General features: G+C 37.5%; 2 protein-coding genes across 3 annotated transcripts in view; one reads left to right on the top strand and one right to left on the bottom strand.

The window, feature by feature from the left end:
• Positions 1-5,540, bottom strand: part of FTO (FTO alpha-ketoglutarate dependent dioxygenase) — a 348,533-nt gene extending 342,993 nt beyond the window's left edge. Inside the window, exon 1 of one of the 2 annotated variants that reach the window (XM_005608264.4) lies at positions 4,997-5,540. In XM_005608264.4, the coding sequence (XP_005608321.2) occupies positions 4,997-5,041 (45 nt within the window). In that variant the 5' untranslated portion in view covers positions 5,042-5,540. The remainder of the gene's footprint in view (positions 1-4,996) is intronic. The other variant, XM_023636997.2, reaches the window with a different exon arrangement.
• The window catches only part of RPGRIP1L (RPGRIP1 like), a 99,251-nt gene continuing 82,920 nt past the window's right edge, over positions 5,186-21,516 (top strand). Inside the window, exons 1-6 of the mRNA XM_005608265.4 lie at positions 5,186-5,422; positions 8,012-8,103; positions 9,705-9,849; positions 13,008-13,306; positions 16,680-16,782; positions 18,107-18,250. Of these exons, the coding sequence (XP_005608322.2) occupies positions 8,019-8,103; positions 9,705-9,849; positions 13,008-13,306; positions 16,680-16,782; positions 18,107-18,250 (776 nt within the window). The 5' untranslated portion in view covers positions 5,186-5,422; positions 8,012-8,018. The remainder of the gene's footprint in view (positions 5,423-8,011; positions 8,104-9,704; positions 9,850-13,007; positions 13,307-16,679; positions 16,783-18,106; positions 18,251-21,516) is intronic.

Below are 21,516 nucleotides of genomic sequence, written 5' to 3'. Positions count from 1 at the left end.
TTAGACACCGATGCTGTCTTCAAAGAAGCTGATGGTTGTTTAAAGGGTCTTAAGACTTTTTTCTAATGGTAAATTTATTTTTCAAAACCAACACTAAGATGGTAAGAAACAGACCTGGAAATAACAGAAAGTAACAAGAACTCACTGTGACTCAATGGTCTGGCTGGTTAATTTTCAAAGAAGGTATTTAAAGTGGTTTGGAAACTATGAACAAATAAACTACCCCTTCTTCTATCTAGAGAAGGCAATCAAAACTACTAAATGGGGATTAAAAGCTGACCCGTACGCTAAAAGAGAGATCAAATAAAAGATAAAGATGGACTTGGGGGGAAAAAAACAGTAGAATCTGTCAGGTGAAGTTTTAATTTTTTAAACCCCATGATCATTGGCCCACCACCAAAAACGTCCTACATTTAGTTTCCTAAATTGCCATCGGATAAACTGGTGAAATAATCCAGGATGACCCAGGCAGAAGGTAAGGACCAAAAGAAGCTTCTCAGAAACTCACTAAAATGTCAAACTGCAAAAAATAAAATGAGGTAAAAAGACCGAGTGGCTACACACATAAACAACAAACTTCCTCTTATTTTGTTATTATATTTATAACTCATTAGGCCTCATAACTTAATATTTACCTTCTTGAATAATATTGAGACAACTGTCACCAAAAACAGAAGAGTTTTCATGATTTTTATTTGAAACAGCAAGTTTATCTATTCTGGATATATTCCTTCACTGATAAAAATGTACATCACTTAAAATTATGATGTTCCTATTAAGTGTATAACCCTCTGAGTAATAAGTTTAAACTAGTTCTATATTCAATATTTTTTAAAAATACGATCTCACCCAAGCCAGCATAAGAACCTGTGAAGCTAACCTGGAATTCAACATCCACGTCTTTTCAGCTCACAACTCAAGAACAGGTCTAATATTGCTGCACAACCTCTAAAGGAGTCCCGAGCCGCTCATAAGGATACGCCCTTAAAGAGATCTTAGGAGGGAACTCCATGACCCCCAGACCAGCTTAAATGGATCTTCCTGAGGAAGGAATTCCATGAGCTCCATACCACATCAGATCCTTCTTGCTACGAGGTCCTGCTCCCACAATAAAAGGCACCACTCTACTGTTGGTACTTGCTTAATTAGCTACCTTCCATGGAAAGGCAGCCAGTTCCATGGCACCAAATCTGCCATATTGACCCACGTCCTCAGTGTTGATACACTACTTGGCACTTAACCAGGTTCCTCATCTGGGGAAAAAAAAACCTAAGGGGCAGAGTTGTGCCAGCAGAGGGTCCTTAAGGCAACCAAACCAATCAAGGCCATACCTATTCTGTCCCTGCCACAGCGTCCAAAACTAATCACACTGGATTCTCACAGCAACCCACAGAAGCAGCTACTCTTGACTCTATTTTCTGGCTGGAGAAACCGAGGCACAGGGTGCCAACTCTCCATCCCAACGGCAAGGAAATTTTAGAGGCAGTGGTTCTAACTCAGCCTGTCGAATCCTAATCTAGACCATGCCACTATAGACCTTCTAAGAAAAAATCATTTTAAAAATGCATGTATACACTTTGGCGCTCGCTTATGCTCTAACACAAATTAACTGAATGTTATCATGGAAAGCTAGGTAATATTTAGGCCAACCTTTTTATTCGCCCTCCAGACTTGGAAACTGCATAAAAGTCTATAGCATAAGCAATCACAAGAACAAAATATACTCTAAGTTATTTCAAAGAGAAAAGGAAAAGCAAGAGTAATTACTCACTACAGAATTGATAAAGTTTAATTTAAAAAGCAAAAAAGAAATCTTCGTGATCTTGGGATAGGTAAAGATTTCAGAGATATGACATAAAAAGCATGAATCACAAAAAGAAACATCAATAAATTGGACCTTTATCAAATTTAAATACTTTTGCTCTTCAAAAGACCATTAAGTAAAGTCAAAGAATGGGAGACAGTGTTCACAATACATATCACGGACAAAGGGCTTAAATCTAGAAAATATAAAGAATTCATAACATTTAATATTAAGAAAACACATAATCCAACAAAAAAAAGGACAAAAGATTTGAACAGACACATCACAAAAGAAGATATATACGTGGTCAATACACACGTGAGAAGCAGCTCAGGATCATTAGACATCAGGGAAACAAAAATCAAAACCACAATGAGATACCATGTCACAGCCACTAAGATGGGGACAATCAGAAAGACAAACAATAACAAGTGATGACGAGGATGTGAAGAAATGGCTATCCTCCAACAACAGTGGTAGGGATGTAAAATGGTGCATCCACGTTGGAAAACGATGTCTCAGTCCATCCGGGCTACCATAACAAAATATCATAGACTGGGTGGCTTATAAACAGCAGAAATTCATCGCTCACAGTGCTGCAGGCTGGAAGGCCAGGACCTGGGTGCCAGCATGGCTGGGTTCTAGTGCGGGCCCTCTTCTGGGCTGCACACTCCCAGCTTCTTCTTCCGTCCTCACATGGCAGAAGGCCTGAGGGAGCTCTCTAAGGCCTCTTTTATAAGCGCACTAATTCCATGCCTAACCACCTAATCACATCCAAAAAGCCCTACCTCCTAATACTACCACCTTAGGGGTTATAATTTCAACTTAAGAATTTTGGGGGACACAAACATTCAGAACATAACAGTAGAGCCATTTCTTAAAATACTAAACACCGATTTGCCATAAGATCCAGCAATTCCACTCCTAGGTATCTACGAAGAGAGATGAAAATATATGTCCACATAGAAGGTCAATGTTCATGGCAGCATTTTCATAATACCCAAAAAGTGGTAACAATCCAAATACCCATCAACTAGTGAATGGATTAAACAAAATGTGGTATATTCAGACACTGGAACACTCTACTATTCAGTAATAAAAAGGAACAAAGTACTGATCCATGCTACAACACAGATGAACCTCAAAAGTATTATGCTGGGTGAAAGAAGCCAAACACAAAAACCTCATGTTGTCTGATTCCATTTATATGCAATCTCCACAAATGGCCAATCTTGAGAACAAAGAATAGCTTATAGTCATGCGTTGCTTAATGACACGGAAACATTCTGAGAAATGCATCATTAGGTGATTTTGTCGTTGTGTGAACATCATCAAGTGCACACAGACAGAAAACACATCAGTGGTTGCTTGGGAACAAAGGTGGGAGAAGAGATTGTCTGCAAATCAGCAAGAGGAAATTTCTGGAAGGGAATGAAATGTCCTCTATGTCAACTATGGCGGTAGTTTCACAAGTGTATACATCTGTCAAAACTCATCAAATTGTACACTACAAATGTACAAATTGTTGTACATAATTATACCTCAATAAAGTTGAGTGCATAAAATAAAATAAAGTGAAGGGATTCTATCTTAGCCAAAATCATAATCCCAGTGTCTGGCAAATAAGAGGTGCTAAATAAATCTTTACAGAATAAACGAGTAACTTTAAACGTAAACCCAAAAGGTGAGAAAGACATTACACACGACGCCATTGGATGACATTTGCTTTTTGCACCGTTGCAGACCAACACAGAAGGATCTTTCCCCTTTGTGCCCATCTTCAGTATGCTGTCCATATCATATATAGACTCAAGCATGGAAACTTCAGGTCCCTAGTGAAAGCTTGCTATAACTCAGGCAATATAGAGCAGATTTTGTATTCTACATCCATAGAGGTATTGCTATAAGGCAAACTCACTTGTAGGACTCTAAATTCTATAAAAGCAAGAACTGTGTCTGTTTTATTTACCACTAGTCCTCACTTCCAATATCTGCCTAATATAGAGTAGGCAACAAATAGTATGTGTAAAGGCCCTGTAACCAGATAGCGCACAGGAAAGAGGGACTTCTAAGGAGGCCAAAGTGGCTGATGGGCAGAGAGCAGAGAGACTGTCACATCCAATAAGACTGTGGAAGCAAGTAGGGTCCAGATCATGCAGGACATTGTAGGCCATGTGAAGTTTTGTCTTTATCCTAAGAGTAACAGAAAGCCATGGAAGATTTTTAAACAGGTCGTTGGCAGAGGAGGAAGGAAGGAAAGGGGCAGGATTAGATTTGCATTTTGAAAAGATCACAGCCACAGCGTAGAGAAGAGACTGGTTGTGTGGGAGGAGGGTGAGAAGGGGACAATGGAGTGTTAGGGTGTAGAGTGAGTACAGACCAATAAGGAGACAAGTGTAACAGCCCATTAAAGAGATAATGGTAGCTTGGTCCAAGGTGGTGGACATGGAAAAAAGTAGACAGACCACCAATATATTTAGACAAATCAATAGGACTTGATTTTGGGAATGAGGGAATGGAAAACACTCAATTCTTCTGAGCCTCAAGTCTTCATCTGTAAAACAGGACTGTTGATACTCCATCTGTATAATATCTATGTTGCAATCTGCTGTGATAAGAATATGAAATAATATAAATATTATGAACTTAATGCAGAGCCTGACACGTAATAAATGCTAAAAAAATCGCTACTGCTATTATTATTGTCATCCCACGGAATGGCAACTACCAGAGGCAGAACCATAAAGGAAGAAAATAAGATTGCAATTAAAAATTTGCATCCGCTAAGCTGAAGACACAGAACATATCAGCTTGCCACTGAGACAACTGTTCCAAATAAACACATCTGACCACATAGATATTTCATCTAAGCCAATCTCAGTCCTCAAAAATTGGTATGATCACAGCCATCTGAGAGTCCGGTAAACTAAGTCCCAAGGGTAGCTATAAATTTAACCAAGGACAAGGAATTGAGTGGCTTGATTCTCATTTGTGATCCAACAGGACTAGGCCTGCATCCTGAGCAGCACAAATTTATACCCCTCAATGTCTCTTGGCTCCCTTGCTGACAAGGCCCTGTCATCCCTTGGCTTAAGACCGTACGTCCGTTCGCCATCCATCCAAGCTCTTCCGGTTGCCTGCCCCTAGTTACAAGTGCACGGAAGATCCCAGACGCCGGAGGGCTCGACATACCTTAGCTTCGCGCTCTCGTTCCTCGGCGGTCGGAGTCCTCTTCATGCTGCCGCTTCAGCCGCCTCCGCCACTGCTAGCCGCGTACATCCCTCGCCCTCGACCCCGCCTCCTGCATGTAGTTCTCTTGCAGTCCTGCTCCCGCCCGGAGCCATTCGCCCTCCAAGTCACGAGAACTACAACTCCCAGGATGCACAGCGGCGACGCCCGAGAGCGCCTCGGGGTTTGGAGCACGGGAATTTCCCAGGTCGGACAGCTGGGCAAGCGTATTCCGCTACGCTTCAAGCTGGCGGGCTAGGATCCGGGGAGAACTACATTTCCCAGGAGGCAACGGGGCCTGCCACGTGTTTCCCGTGCTCCTCTCGGCCAGCAGCCCGACACGGCGTGGGCACTATAGCAACGGTAGCTAGCGGCGGGGAGAGAGTGTCGGTGAGTACTGTGGGGGTGGAGAGGGGGATGGAGGTGGCCAACCCTCTATCTGCAGCAAGAGCGGGGGTCCTGGGGTCTGCTCTACGTCCTAGAGTCCTGCTCGCGTGAAAAGCAGCCCAGCACGAGACACCTCCACATCGTCAGGCCTGAATCACAGTCCCCCCATTATCCCCTCGCCCAGGACAGGTTTGAAATTTTATATCCCAGCCGGAAACCCTAGCTGTTGAGAGTTGATGCTAATTACCGTTCTTATCCAAGTTCTCCTTCAAGTAGAAGGTCACACAAACAGTTCGCTCGTTTGACTTGGATTAGGAGTTGGTTGGTAAACCCTAAGCCGCCTCCTGTGTGGCCTATTGTTTGCTTAATTATAGTTGTTTATTGTCTAATTACTCTATAGCCTGTTGACTCCATAGAGGTGGAGACTTTGTTTACTGTTTTAGTCTCACTGCCAGGTATTCATTTATTTATTCGAGGAATATTAATTTTGGCGCCCACCGGGTGTCAGGCACTGTTCCCGACCAGCTGTTAACAGGACTGATAGCAATCTCAAGATGCTTATACTTTATTAGTGAAGACAAACTAGTAATGAACTAGCAAACAAATAAGATATTTGCAGACAGAGATGATTGCTATAAAGAAATAAGCAATGATGAAATTGGGAGGAAGAATATCTAACATAGGATGATCAGGGAACACCTCTTTGAGGAAGTGACCTTTGAGCTGAGCACCGAAGAATGAGGAGCCAACTAACGCAAAGGCCTTGAGCAAGATAAGGGTACCATGGACTTGAGGAACCTAAAGGAGAACAGTGTGAATGGAGCATAGTGAACAAGGAGGCAGGAGATGGTGTTGGAGAAGCATTGCTGCATTGTGAAGGGTTTCTCAGCCTCCACACTATTAACATTTTGGGCCAGATAATTCTTTGTTGTGGTTCCTGTGCATTGTAGGATGTTTAGCGTCATCTCTGGCCTCTAGATCCCAGTAACAGCCCCCCCTTCCCAGTTGTGACAATCAACAACATGGAAACTACCTCTTAGCTGTATAACCTTGGGCAAGTTACCTAAGCTGCGTCTTGGTGTCTTCATTTGTAAAGTAGGCATCATTTGAGTAGCAACCTCACAAGGATGTTGTGAGATATTTAATTAATTCATATAAGCAGAGCACTTAGAAGAGTGCCTAGCACATTTTAGTAAACAATAAATGCTAACACCTTTATCATCATCATTGTTATTATTATAAAAGCTACCATAACCTATCAGGGAAAGGTTATCATTTTCACAGGTGTCCTGTGTTTAAACTTCTTGGTAATTTGGTTCCTAAAATTGACCTTTTCTGTAGCAGTGTTTCCAAAAGAAGTAGATGATCTCCCAGGCATTTGTCTGTTAGCTGCTTATGTCACAGGAAAATGCAGTGGTTCTCAACCTTTGAGGAGTTATAGTAAAAGTTATGAACCCTCTCCCTAAAAGATATTCCATATACATATATGCATACAAGATTTTGTAAACCATCTCGGGGTCCATAGACCCTGAATCAGCCTCGTGGACTCAACTATTTAGTGAATGCCTGCCATGTGCGGAGCTCTGTGCCAGCCTCTGAGAGTACAGAGGTAAACAAGACAAAAAGCTTGCTGCTCTCTTGGACTTTACATCCTAGGACCAACACTCTGGAGTTTGAGAACCTGTGCCTTAGGGCATCTTCATTAGCAGCTTGCATTTGGCTTTCCGGATAGATTAAAATGAAAATATAAAATCCTTTTTTTTGCATACTGGATATTTCGTGGACCACTCACATCCACATACTACACTTAGTTACTGTAGTGCATCTCTGTGAAGAATAGAAACTGTAAAAATGCCACAATTAGCTGGACAACCTGTATGTTAAAGTAGGAAGCTCTGGGACCTGTGCATCATGGCAACAAAGACAGGATGGAACAAAAACAAACCCAGTGAGTGAATTTATGAAATCTCTTACAAAACTTGGAACTATCCAGTCATTTGTGCATCAAGCTGAAAATTAGCATTTAAGTAATATTGACATCCCAGGCAAATGTGCTGAATGCTTTTAATTTAACATCTCACTAACCCTTAGAATAACTCTGTGAGATAGGTGTTATTTCTCCATTTTTAAAATTAAGGAACTGAAACTCAGCAAGCTTAGGAGACTTGACCAGCTGGTAAGTAACAGAACAGTCATTTGAATCAAGTTCCTGACTTGAGTTTTTCCCAAGATCCCTGCATTCTTTTGGGGCAGAGAGGGGGATGGCAGATGGAGAAGAGGTATTTCTTAAATTTGAGGGAGTTTATTTTTGTTTCAGATAGAGGAATAAGAAGAGAGAAGGAAGAATGATAATCTTACCTCATTTCCTAAGCAAACTATAGGAAATACACTGTTGAAAGGAACACTATCTCCATGATTGAACGTAGTATTGCTTTTAAAATAGAAGCTTTCATCTTCTTCAAGCAGCACATGTGGGCAATAAGATGCCCATTAAAGTTCAAGTGCTTTATTCATTTTATTTGGTTCATTCCATTGCATAGTTATAATGTTGTAACTTGGAAAGATTTTATTTGAGTTTTCTTTTCTCCACAGATAGGCCATGTCCGGTCCAGCTGATGAGACTGCGGGAGACCTGCCTGTGAAAGATACAGGTCTAAACCTCTGTGGAATGGGAGGGTTACAAGGTAGGGCCAGCTGTTATTTATTATCGTTATGAACTTTGATCAGTAACTTCTTTTAATTTAAAGTATTTCTGATACATTTAAGTATATAGCTCTTGATTGGACTAAACAAGGAGATGGAGCGTTTAGAACAACATATGGTATTTTACTGCATGCATCAATTATCAACAGCTCATAGAAGATGTAAAATCCCCCTCTTCTGATAAAGAATTGTTATAAATCATCTTTTTAAAATTCCACACCTCCGTAGAAACTACACAGAGTATCAAGCCTCCAAACCAAATTGCCTGGTTTAAATCACATTCACCATTAAAATGTTTCTTTGTGTTTAAATTTTATATGGGAGGAAATGCCATATTTAAAATTTTTGCCTTTCAAGTAGAGTATCTCAAAGTGGTTTGTTTATCCAAGTGATATTCACTTTGTTTTATCAAATTAATATACATTAAAGGTTCCCTTTATCCTTTTATAACTTAGTGGTTACGATAGAGCTAAAAAGCACTTTCAAAATAAAAAAGAAAAGCACTGCTTTAAGGAACAATTTAGAGTTAGAGCTAGGTTTTTGTTTGCGTGTACAATGTGTCAGCCCTGCTGTCATGCCACTGCATTTGCCATTGAGAAGGCTGTGGTATAAAGTATATTCCACTAAGGCATTTTTGTGCACCTGTTAATCAGAACAATGCAAGTGGCCACCTTGAACTACCACAGAAAGGTGGTCGATGTATTGTTCATCGAAAAAGATAAATTTGACTATACCGCTGTTATGGTTAAAAGCAAAAAGTATGTGTAAGCTTTGCTTTAGATCTTTAGGGGCGTATCAGAGATTAAATACAAATAAATTCTAAGGGTGCAAAGCTATTTATTGGGATTTGATACCCTAAGTTCAGTTCTTGCCCTTAGTAACACACCATAAGGCTTTAATCTTTGTCCATTTGTTCTTTGTTTCTTTTGGAGGATTGTTGAAAATTTACCTACTTCACAGTGATAAGGAAAATACCAAATTTAAGCATATGTAAACAAATATATACACATGCTACAAGGTGTAAAAGTTCTTCAAAAGTGTGTAAGACAGCTTATAAATGATTTGTAAAGGGTTTTTTGTTTGTTTAGTCTTGCAAATTTTTTAGTTTATTTTCTGTAACTCAACACCCATAGCTCAGAAAAATATCTCAATCATATTATGTTCACTAAATTATTGTTATAACTCTTGCCTTTATAAAATAAAAATACGTTCAAATACTCTTTTAATTTAGTTTTTTCAACATTCAGTATGTAAATTGAAAAGTCTTTATTGAATCAGAGTTCCATCTCACATTCTTAAAGAATGATTATTGGAATACATTTTTGAATGGTTACTATTGTTGCTCAAATCCTTAATATTGCATATAATGTACTAATAGCAAAGATTTTTATTCTCACCTCCAATCAGTGATGTTCACATCTTACAGAAAATGCTATAACATTTTCTAAAGCAATCTTAATTGTAGGTCACAAAGGAAGAAATCTGAGATGAGTGTATTAGAGATTATATCAATATCAACAGTTGTGATTTTTAGAGACTATTTTAAGTAATCCTACTATTAATTACCTTGGAATTTTTGCAGAAACTTCAACAACACGGACAGTGAAGTCTCGCCAGGCGGTGTCACGTATCACTCGTGAGGAACTGGAAGACAGATTTTTGCGTTTGCATGATGAGAACATTTTACTTAAACAGCATGCCCGCAAGCAAGAGGATAAAATTAAAAGGTTATGATAAGAAGCTTTTAGCTTTTTTTTTTTTGACTTTCTAAAGTTTGGAGGATATGCTTTTTTATAAACTTAATTGAAAACTCCACCTTGAGTCTTTTTTGGAACTAGGCAGGTTGTAATAAATAGTTTTTAAAAATGGAAAATCTTACAAACTAGAATAATAAACCAAAAAGATTATGCGCGTTTATTATGTTTGAAATTGCTATTTGAAAGAAAGAGCTAACAGCTAAGAGTGCCATGAGTATTATCATATATATAAATAACTTTTGATTTAGTATTTATAGTTTAATAAACCAATCATCAAAGCATCTGTTTTTTAAATGTCTTGATTTTAAAATCAGTTTCAAAAAGTAATTATCTATTCCAACTTGTTACAATGCATGTTCCCTTAAGATTTAGGATTTACTAATGAAAACATCAGTATCTGAAACATATTTAACTTTGCTTGGATTATTCTGGAATCTATATTTATGTCAAAAAGTCTGTACTATTTCTGAAGAAATATTGTCACTTTTGATTTGTGTGCAAAGAATTTCCTCAGGAATAAGTTCTTAGGGGTAGGTATTCTTTAAATCTTGTTCAGGAACACTGTGACTATCTTCTGAATGTGTGGCATTAAAAACAAAAAAGTGCATTCACATTCGTAAGCATGAACAGGTCTGTATTCATATTCATCTTCTAGGTTCACTGAAAAGGTGACAGCCATTGAAGAAGGAAGATAGGGTTTCTTTCTGCTTAGAGTTTATTGTAAAGAGGTGATCCAGTGCAGTTTCTACTCGGTAGCCTTTGTTTTAGTGACCCACTGACCTGCTGTGTGTGGGACTTATACTTTGAGGTGGTTTTGGAGTCATGACGATGGCTTTTTTCAAGACATGTGACTCACTTGCCTGATTCCTTTTCTGACCATTGACACACACACACGTCAGCCTGTCAGAAGGAGGCATGTAGTCTCTGACCACTAAACAATTGTTTTTCTTTGTGAGCCTAATTAGTCAAAGAACTGAATTCATAACCTTGGCCTCATTAGTAATTTGTGCTAGCCAGAAAATATATAACAATAATGAGCCTTGTAGTTTAATGGAGAAAGGACTGGGCTGGGAGTCAATTTGTAAGCATATGTTCTCTTACCTCTGACACTAGCCTATGGTCTGTTCAAGCTGTTTAACCTCCTGAGATTTTATTTTGCTGTGCCCTGAGAGTAGCGGTCCAATGACCACTACGACCCGGAGCTGTAAATTCCTTCTCACATTCACACCACTGACACTATCTACACACGTGGATAGAATTGCCTTTAAATTTATCCTTAAGATGTAATTAGTATCACTTACTTTAGTATAAATGTAGATTTGATAAACCGCCTTTTCAAATAAGTACTTAAACTTTACCAGATCACTTATGATTAATTAATATCATGAAATAACCAAATCAAACAGGAAAATTATTGCTATTACTAGACAAATGCATGCAATGTTATGTTTCTTGACAAAGTTTACTTGAACATCTTTGAAGGAATTTAAAGCCACTCTATTGATGTCCTTTTCTCGCCTTAAAAATTGGGGTCATTTATTTTTCTTTAGATGTTGACTGCTTTTTCCTATTAAATCTGTGTCTTTCTTTTGGATGTGATTTCTCTCCATGTGAAAGTCTCTCTGAAGGAGAAGATTCAAATGTTTAGGTTGACATCTCAGTTAGACAGCTGCCATATTTCTATGGATAAGCCACTGGATGAGGCTCAGGATCCTAAACTCATCAACGGGCTAGGTAGAGTGTGCGGCTCTGTTGGGCCATGATACCTGTCCACATTTCCTGATGATATGTCATTCTCTGGATTAGGTGGAAAAGGAACTAATCCATTGATTATTTCACCAGGGTGTTTGTGGTACTTTTGCATCTTGGTTTTTATTATCCTGTATCCCTTGTAAAGCATGTTTAATGGATGTGCCTCAAGGGAAAGAGAAAACAATCCTAACTGATTATGTTATGCATAGCTCTCCCTGATGCCACATGCTGTAGGCTGAGTAGCCAGAAGTGTAGATAGACATGTATTACTACTGCTTTTACAGAGGACTCTGCTTAGGGCCAAAAAAAAGTGGTTCTATGACATCCCAAAGCCATTAAGGATTTTTTTATTTCACTTTTGTTCTCTTAAGTAAAAGCTTCTGTCCATAACCATGCTAAAATAAAGCAAACCCCGTTTAAAGAAAAATGAAGTGTGTTTTTATTTTCAATCTCCTGTCTGGGTCTTTATAAAAATAGGTTCACTATAAACTAGAATCAGCTATTGAAGATGTGCGACCAATTTTGTAAAGTCTTGAACTTGTGTCTCTCATCAAAGCCACCTTTTCTTTCTTGTCCTGCCAAGATTTTTCCATTCACTGTCAGGCATGTTTTCCGTACGTGTATATTACATCACCCCCATGTGCCCTTTCTGTCTTTTGTTCTGTCTAACCAGTTTTTATCAAAACTTAAAAGAATCAAAGGTAGAAACTCCTGAGATGTCAAAAGCAGAATTTATGTCTAAATTTAAAGATAGCATTAGAATAATACTTTTTGCATCCAATTATTTTCTACCTTTAAACATGCATGTTTTTAGAGCACTAAGCAACATTTAATAGGGTCTTTCGGTTTCTTTTGAATTTTTCAATGGGCTTTTTTATGTGTGTTCCTATGCATTCTAACATTTTTATATTTGTAATATGTCTTAATCCTAGAGAAACTGAAAACAATATATCATCTAAATGCTACATAGTCTTAGCACACTTTTCAAAAGTTTTAGCTTACTGTGGCTTGCAGATAAAACCCACCACATCCACAATCTGTAGGTACATTTAAGTGCATCCAGCATTCCTACATAAGGTCATGCGTTAAAAATTGCATTTGAGGAACATATGGAGTAAATATGTGTCCTCTCTTTACTAACCTTAAATGATAAGCCTTAGGAAACTGTTATTTGTCAGTGCTATAAAGCAGATTGTTGCCCAGTGGTTTCAATTATCATCAAAGGATTCTTCACAGGCAGTAATAGTTACATCAAAACCTGAAATTTATTATTCAGGTTCTGCACTGAAGTCTTCACAGTGATTATGTTCCTTTCAACAGAATGCATTTTATGCTGACTTCTCACATTCCTTTTCATCTTTTTATTATTTCCCTAGGATGGCCACCAAGTTAATACGGCTAGTTAATGACAAGAAAAGATATGAGCAGGTTGGTGGCGGCCCCAAGCGGCTGGGACGAGATGTGGAAATGGAAGAAATGATTGAGCAGCTGCAAGAGAAAATTCATGAGCTTGAAAGACAAAATGAAGTCCTCAAAAACAGACTAATTTCAGCCAAACAACAGCTTCAAATCCAGAGTTACAGGCAAACACCATACAATTACGTGCAATCTCGTGTTAACACTGGGCGTAGAAAAGCGAATGAAAATGTAGACTTACAGGAATGCCCCAGGAAAGGTAAAATAAGCCTTACATTAAATCCTAAATTTAAGTCTTTTAATAGGTTATTTTACACACACACAGTTTTATTTCTGTATTCTTGTTTTTAATTGTCTTCAGAAAGAGAGAGAAAAATAGTTTTTTGACTTGCTTTTTGATAAAATCATATTAATATTAATGTGAAGATCATTTTATTTAGGAATCACTAGATTCTTATTTGTTTAGCGAGACATTGAATGTTGAGACATGTATGAAACTACTTAAAATACGAGTTTAGTGAGTCGGTTTTTTATGTTATGGATGGAAATCACGTTGACTCAGGCAAATGGGGAAGCCAGCTAGTTTGCTTATATATGATGGCACTATTTTGAATGATCACACTAAGTTCTTCATCCAAAGACCTTTTATAAAACTTGCAGAATTGTTTAAATCTTTCTCATTGTGTGGAGGCAGCGTGACAGTGGGATGCGAACATAACTAGGGATTTAAGAAGTTGGGTTTTTGCTTCTCTACTTACTGTCTGGTGACCTTGGACAAGTCTTCTAATCATCCTGAACTTGAATTTTCTTTACATGTAAAATAAAAGGATTTAAGCAAGTGATCAGAAAGGTCTCTTCCATCTCCGATAATGCTCATACGTCATTTACTTTCCTCATTTTGAAAATGAATCACCTAAAATGTACCCAGCTTACAAAGCAGTTTAGTTGCATAGACAAGACTCAATATATAAACAACGTAAATACTTCTAATGAAACTTCCCAATTCCCTCCACTGACAGACAAACTTTATTTGTAATGAAGTGAAGTCGATAAATACTTTAAGTAGCAGTTTTTTAGTTTCAACTGAAGGGAAGGAAGTAAAACTTCAGCTCTAGTTGATCTTCATAAAAAGACCAAACATTTTTAGGGACGTAGAAAATCCTGTAAAACTTTCATTTTAATTCATTGAAGGAAAAAAAAAAACACTATATGAACAGAAAGGGAAAGAAATTTGTTCTATTTTTTTCTCAAGCCAAAATGTTAACACTATCTATTCCCTTGGCAGAGTCCCTTTGAAGTCAACAAGGCCTCCACACAGGCGAGAGGCAGCTGCAGGATGAAAGGGCTTGGCTACTCCTATCTCTGTGAGATTGGCAGTAGACTTTGAATATAACCAAAGGAGTCATAATGAATTATAAATCAGAAAATACATTCTGCCACTAATTAACTTTTTACGTGGAATATAGCACTTGGCCTCTCAGAGCCTCATTTTCCCCATCTGTAAAATGGAGTGACACCACCAGGTTAGAGAAAAGGTCAGGAGATGGTAGCTCCACAATAATATATTTTAACTTTAAAAAGTTACTTATCCTCTCTGAACCTTAGTTTTCTCATCAGTGACTATAGTCAGGCAAGATCATCTCTAAGGTCTCCAAGGTCTTTTATACTAAAGAAAAACAATGCCCAAATTTTAGATTAACATGGTGAGCTAGTGCTATGAATTGCTGTTTAAATAGAAGTTTGATGGAAGTTTCTCCCTATAGAAAAAAAAAAGCCACAGAGCAAAAGAGTTCTTTTCAAATGTGACTACAGAGATTAAATTTCTCCTTGTGTTTACACTCTTAAGTAGTTCAGACCTTTTTCACGGGTAGAGAGGCCAGGACATAGAAGCTGCCCAAAGCATTAAATAGTGATGAATACTTTCTTAACCACTGTCTTTCTGAGTAAACTTGAGGCACCGTTGTCAGGGCATCACGATACCTTAGCGATGGATCTTCAAGACCGCCTTTGAGGCTGGGACTTAGGCCACACCTGTGGGAAATATCGCAGCCTGAGGTGGCTGGGGGGAACCCTAGACCCTCTCTGGCCACAAGCAGCTCTGTGCCCAAGCTACTGTACGAATATTATTTTCTTTTTGTGCATTGTCAGGATAAAGGATGAAAAGTACTGGCTTAAGGTGTGATCAGTGTATTGTAGAAATAATTCTTATTGTAAAGAACCAGTAGAACAAAGATTTTTGTCAAGTGTATACGTTTTAAAATATAACCGTTGTCAAATCACCATGAGACTATAAGTTTTAAGATATACTTTGAGTATAAATAGTTTTTTTTTTAATTCCATTAGTGATGTTTAGTTTTTTCATAATTGATGTAGGAAAAGCTTAAGAATTAGCATTACTGACAAAAGAGTATAATTGGCAAATTTTAACACAGTAAATTATTTTAACGTTTTCGGCGGAGGCTTTTCTGTTCTTTAGTTTGGATTACAGCAATAGGTGTTGAAAGTTTTGGAAATAGCAAACAATAATTCCATTGTTCTAATGAAAATTCTCACTTTTAGAAAGGAGACTTTTCTAAAGAGAATGAATTTCCTCTACCTTTATATCTGGGACTGTTCTCCATGAAAAAAAAAATCTAAATTATTTTTCATACTTTATCTACTTTAAATTCTCATCATTTAATTATTCTGTAAGTGTAAAGTAACTCAGGTAAGTAAAAGTATGTCTCATTTTTAATAATGAGACCTGGCTTGTAATATTGCATGTAACTGTTTTTGTAAGAAAAATTGTATTCTAAGTGCAGTAGCAAAATGTTGTATTTAAAGGAATCCTGTTGATGATCCCTTCTTGAATTACCTTTATTTAAATACGCATTTTTTTTTTTTGTAGCTTGTTCATCATCTTGCTTTCAATTTTTATTTTTAAATTTGGGATTATGTAATGTTCCAAAGAAACATAGAAAATGACACCCCCCAGTAGCCCACTACACAGACTTAACAAACGTTAGTTAACCTTTTACGCTGGCATCTTGTTTAGGCCTATCTTGGGGATAGCCCCATGTGAGTGCAGCTCCATACAAAGGAGTCCAGTTACTGACTAAATGTGGATTTTCTTATTGAGGTGGAGTACACCAAAGTACAGGAAACATTTGACTTATACTCACAGTATCTATGAGTCATACAACTGAAGATAAGATTCAAAAGGTAAGGTCAAGGGAGGTGAATGACTAATTTAAAAACCAAAAAACTTTTATCAAAAAATACTAAAAAACGAAAGTCACGTTTTTGAAACCTTTTTCCTTCATACTTTAGTTTACATGAGTTGAAGACTTTGGTTCTTTCAGAAATTACTTCAGGAGTTCAAAATCTGAGTTGAATCAGATTATTTCTAGGTGATTCGGTTTCCGTAGTGGAATTGTTAAACGGACAGTACTTGCTGCTGTGATTGATTTCATGCCAGCTGGTGGCTGAGATCTCACAGTCCCTTTGGCAGAGTATGTCTGCTTCTCTGTACTATAGAACACATATCTCTCAGTACTCAAGAAATTTTATTATATTACAAATTTCCTTATGATAGGAAATTAAGGGTCCTTCATTTCTAATTTCACTTTATAATCATATTAATTTATTCTTAGGTATTAGATTCCAAGATGTAGCTGTAGCAGAAACTCTACAACCCATGCTTACAAAATATGGCAACACTTTACTTGAAGAAGCCAGAGGAGAAATAAGAAATTTGTATGTATTCTTTTTGTGGTCATTTTAAAACTTTGTTTGTTGATCATGTCTTTTTTGATCCCTCCCTTTCCTTAATTTTAGACAAATTTGGTTTATGTACAAATAATTTGCTCCACTAAAATGCAGCTAGATCTGTGGGGTAAGAACAGATATATGACATCCGTCCAGGAAAATGAACAGCTAACCAACTGCATTGATGGAACTATTGCATCAATCCAAGGATTACAGAACAGTCTTCTTTATTATAATTTCCTCCCAAAAAAATGGCGTAAAGCCCAGTCATTCAGAATATTATAAGCTTTAGAGGCAACATTTTCATTCTCAGAAAAATTGCAGATAATTTTTTTTCTAGATCTTGAATTAATTAGCCTTTTTGTGGTTAAAAAAAAAGAATTGGAAGGAGTGGCTAAAAAGTTTGGAGTTATCAAATACATATGGATTTCAGATTTTGTTTCACTGTGACTCTACGGTACCGCATTCTTCATCATACTATGGTTTCAAAAAGTTACCCCTGCCACATTTCGCTTACTTTTCCAGTTAATCAAAGCCTCATGCTTTCAGTGTCTGTGAGTCACACAAAAATGAGCTTCCACCTTATCTACAGGCCTTCTCCTACCTGGATCGTCAAAAAGGAGCAATTCTGAATGAAGAGAAAACGTGAGACAAAGACCTTAGATAGTTGCTTAAGAATAATATGGGCTTAAAATTTTTCTTTTGAATATTTTAAATACCAGTTACAGTAATGATTGGGCTATGAGAGAATAAAACTAAAAGACTAGACCTAATCTTGTTACCTATTAGTCAGCTGAAAAGCCAGGGTTCATACCATTTTTCTGAGGCTCCTTACATTAGGATGCTGCCAGACATGACAGAGATAAATAGATGCCAGAGACCACTCAGTTATGTTTTGCAAATTTCTTGCCATCCCTCTCTGAAGTATTAATTTGGGTGGTATAGGCAGATGTGCATGTGAAGGAGCAAAAGCATATAAATTCTCTGAAGGTGACTAGATTGTGGAGCACGTGGTAGATGACCAATAAATACTCACTGAATCAAACTGAACTAAAGTCCAACCCATTGCCTCCAGCATTGTCTTCCAAAAGCAGAATCTTGAGTTGTTCCTTATGTATTTCTGAGTCGTTGCATTTAATCTCCTGTGATTTCACTATGTGCTGAGGCACTTAAACTAATATTTTTAACTTTTGCTTGCTCTTTATTATGAAGAACTTCCTTTGTACCGATCTTAAATATTAAATACTGCAGATTTTTCTCAAACTACAAATTCTTGTAAAGGTTTTTGGTTTTTTCTTTTTTTTTCCCCCAGAGAAAATGTTATTCAGTCACAGAGAGGCCAGATAGAAGAATTGGAGCACTTGGCTGAGATCCTGAAAACTCAATTGAGGAGAAAAGAAAATGAAATTGAATTATCTCTTCTTCAGCTTCGAGAACAGCAGGCTACAGATCAAAGGTATGTTAAAACAGAAATATCTCTTTGATAAGGTCAAAATTAGTTTAAAATACTTTATCATAGAAGGGTAAGTCTAGTCTGTTTAAAAATCATGTTTTTACTTAACATTCTTCACATGAGCCTGCTTCAGACCTGCTAACTGCTATCAACAACTGTAGGCCATGGGCGTTTCTCCTTGACCTACTCTGCCTCATCTTGTTTCCTTGGCTCATTTGCCCCATTTACCAAGACTTAGGAAGTTCTGACGCCATTTGATTGTACCTACCGAGAGAAATACATGTGACCAGGACTCAGCCATTGGCGTGCCTTGTGAATAAGTCCTGCCTTATTTAAGTTTGTTTCAACCTTAAAAAGTAGAAAATTCCATAATATGGTACCAGTTTTTTTATCCCAAAAAGATGTTACTTCGCCTAATATTCAAAATTTGCATCAAATTCTGTTGATGGTTATGGATGACAGTGGGGCCCTCCAGTGGTCTCCTTGCTGCCTCTTCGTTTTTGATGTTTTATGATGTACGTTCTTCTTCATCGTATTTTGGTTCCTAATACCTTTCACTCATTTTGTGCTTCAACATTGTGCTTCCAACAAGACTTTATCTGTTTTTTTTTTTTGATACTGGCACCTGAGCTAACATCTATTGCCAATCTTTTTTTTTTTCTTCTCCCCAAAGTCCCCCAGTACACAGCTGTATATTCTAGGTGTAGGTCCTTCTGGTTTGTGCTACGTGGGTTGCTGCCCCAGCACGGCCCGATGAGCGGGTGCCCTGTCAGAGCCCAGGATCCGAACCAGCGAAACCCTGGGCCATAGAAATGGACCACACAAACTTAACCACTCAGCCACGGGGCCGACCCCTATCTTTTTACCATATTCTTTCTTGAATTATTTTCTTCCCTTTATGACTTTTTTCTTTTTGTTTGTTTTTTTGGATCAAGCGTACCCAAAAGTACAGGGAATAGTATATTGAACTCCCATGTGCCCATCACTCAGCTTTAACAGTCATCAACATATTACCAATCTTGTTCGTCTATCCCTTCACCTTTATTTTCTTCAGTTAATTAGCCCAGCCAGCTACCATGTCATCTCACCTCTAAACGCTTCAGTATATATCTCTATCTGATAAGGCAATTTTTTTTCACTCCTCTGTCTGGAATGTCTTGCCTCTAGCCCCCGTCTCTACTCACCAAAATTTCACCCATCCTTGAAAGTCCACCACAAATGATGCCCCCTCCATGAGTCTTTTCTTGATAACCTTAACTGGATGTCCTGCCTCCCTCTCACAACCTTATACCTCCTAGGCACATGTATTATTCTTGCTTACGTTATAGCTATTCCACATGTTGGTGTTTCCCACCTATCCCTAGATTGGATATTCCTTGGGGCCACATACTGTTCTGCTTCATGTTTCTATTGCCTCTAGTATCTAGCACAGTGCTTTATTATTATTGTTGTTGTTCAATTTATTTAAACTAAAAACAAAACAAATCAGAAAAACAGTTCACACATTTCTGCCACTCTCCCCTGCCACCAATATGTTCTCTGTATCTATGAGCTTTTTCTTTTTTTGGATTCCACATATAAGAGAGATCATACGGTATTTGTCTTTCTCTGTAAGACTTATTGCATTTAACATAATGCCCTCGGGGTCCATCCATGTTGTCCCAAATGGCAAGATTGCATTCTTTTGTATGGCTGAATAATATTCCATTATATAATAGATATGTATATATTGCACAATTTCCTTATCCATTCATCCATAGAAGGACACTTATGTTGTTTCCATATGTTCGTTTCTGTACATAATGCTGCAGTGAACATGCGGGTGCATATATCTTTTTGAATTAGTGTTTTTGTTTCCTTCAGATAACTACCCAGAAATGAAATTGCTGGATCATATGGTAGTTCTGTTTTTCCATTTTTTGAGTAACCTCCATACTGTTTTCCATAGTGGCTGCACCAATTTACATTCCCACCAACATGCACAAGGATTCCCTTTTCCCCACATCCTTGCCAACACATGTTATTTCTTATCTTTTTGTTGATAGCCATTCTAACAGGTGTGAGGCGATATCTCATTGTGGTTTTGATTTGCATTTCTCTCATGATTAATGATGTTGAGCATCTTTTCATATAACTATTGGTCATCTGTATGTCTTTCGGAAAATGTCTTCAGAGTTTCTGCCCATTTTTAATCAGATTTTTTTTTGCTGTTGAGTTGTATGAGTTCTTTATATATTTTAGATATTGGCCCCTTATCAGATATATGATTTGCAATTATTTTCTCCCATTCAGTAGGTTGCCTTTTCATCTTGTTGATGATTTCCTTTGCTGTGCAAAAACTTTTCAGTTTGATGTAGTCCCACTTGTTTATTTTTGCTTTTGTTAATTACGCTTTTGGTGTCAGATTCAAAAAAATCATCTCCAAGACGTATGTCAAGGAACTTACCGCCTGTGTTTTCTTCTTCGAGTTTTATGGTTTCAGGTCTTAGATTCAAGTCTTTCATCCGTTTTGAGTTTATTTTTGTGTATTGGCTGAGACAGTGGTCCAGTTTCATTCTTTCATATGTGGCTATCCTTCAGTACAGATCTCTATCTGATAAGGAATTTTTTTAACATAACCACCATGCTGTTATCACACCTAACAAAATTAAAGCAATTCCTTGATGTCGTCTAATAACCAGTTTATATTCAAACTTCCCTGACGATGTCTTTCTACTGTTTGTTTGAATTGGAATCCAGATGAGGTCTGCACATTGCGCTTGATCGTTCTCTCCCTTATGTCTCTCTCATTTCTCCCTTTATGTTTCTAACCAGCCCCAGAGCCTCTGCCTGTTTTTCCCCTTTCCGTTTTATGTGATATCGTGCTTATGTGGCTCGATTCTTATTTGGAAAAAACCAAGTATGATTAACTAGTTTTTCATTTCAGATTCAGAGTTTAATTCTCCTTTAACAAACTAACCTTACACAGTAATATTTGAAAAAGCTAAGAACAGATGCGTAATATGAGACTTGTTTTAAAAAAATTAAGTGGGCTAAAAATATATGAAAAGCTTTATATGTCAGAGATTTAAACGACTAGTATTATCTCTAATAATTTCTGTTCCTAAAATGTTATGTGTAAAATTAAATTACATAATGAAATTTTATATGTTTAGTGACATTTATCTACCCTTCTAAGTGCAGGACAAAAGAAACATGAATATTTTTGAGAATTATGTTTATATGAGGAGATGTAATTTGAACTATTGAACTAGACGTTATCCGTGTCC

Source organism: Equus caballus, chromosome 3 (genome assembly GCF_041296265.1).
Source record: "Equus caballus isolate H_3958 breed thoroughbred chromosome 3, TB-T2T, whole genome shotgun sequence".
NCBI lineage: Eukaryota > Metazoa > Chordata > Mammalia > Perissodactyla > Equidae > Equus > Equus caballus.
The sequence above is the reverse complement of the archived record's forward strand: the minus strand, read 5'-3'. Positions and strand labels throughout refer to the sequence as shown.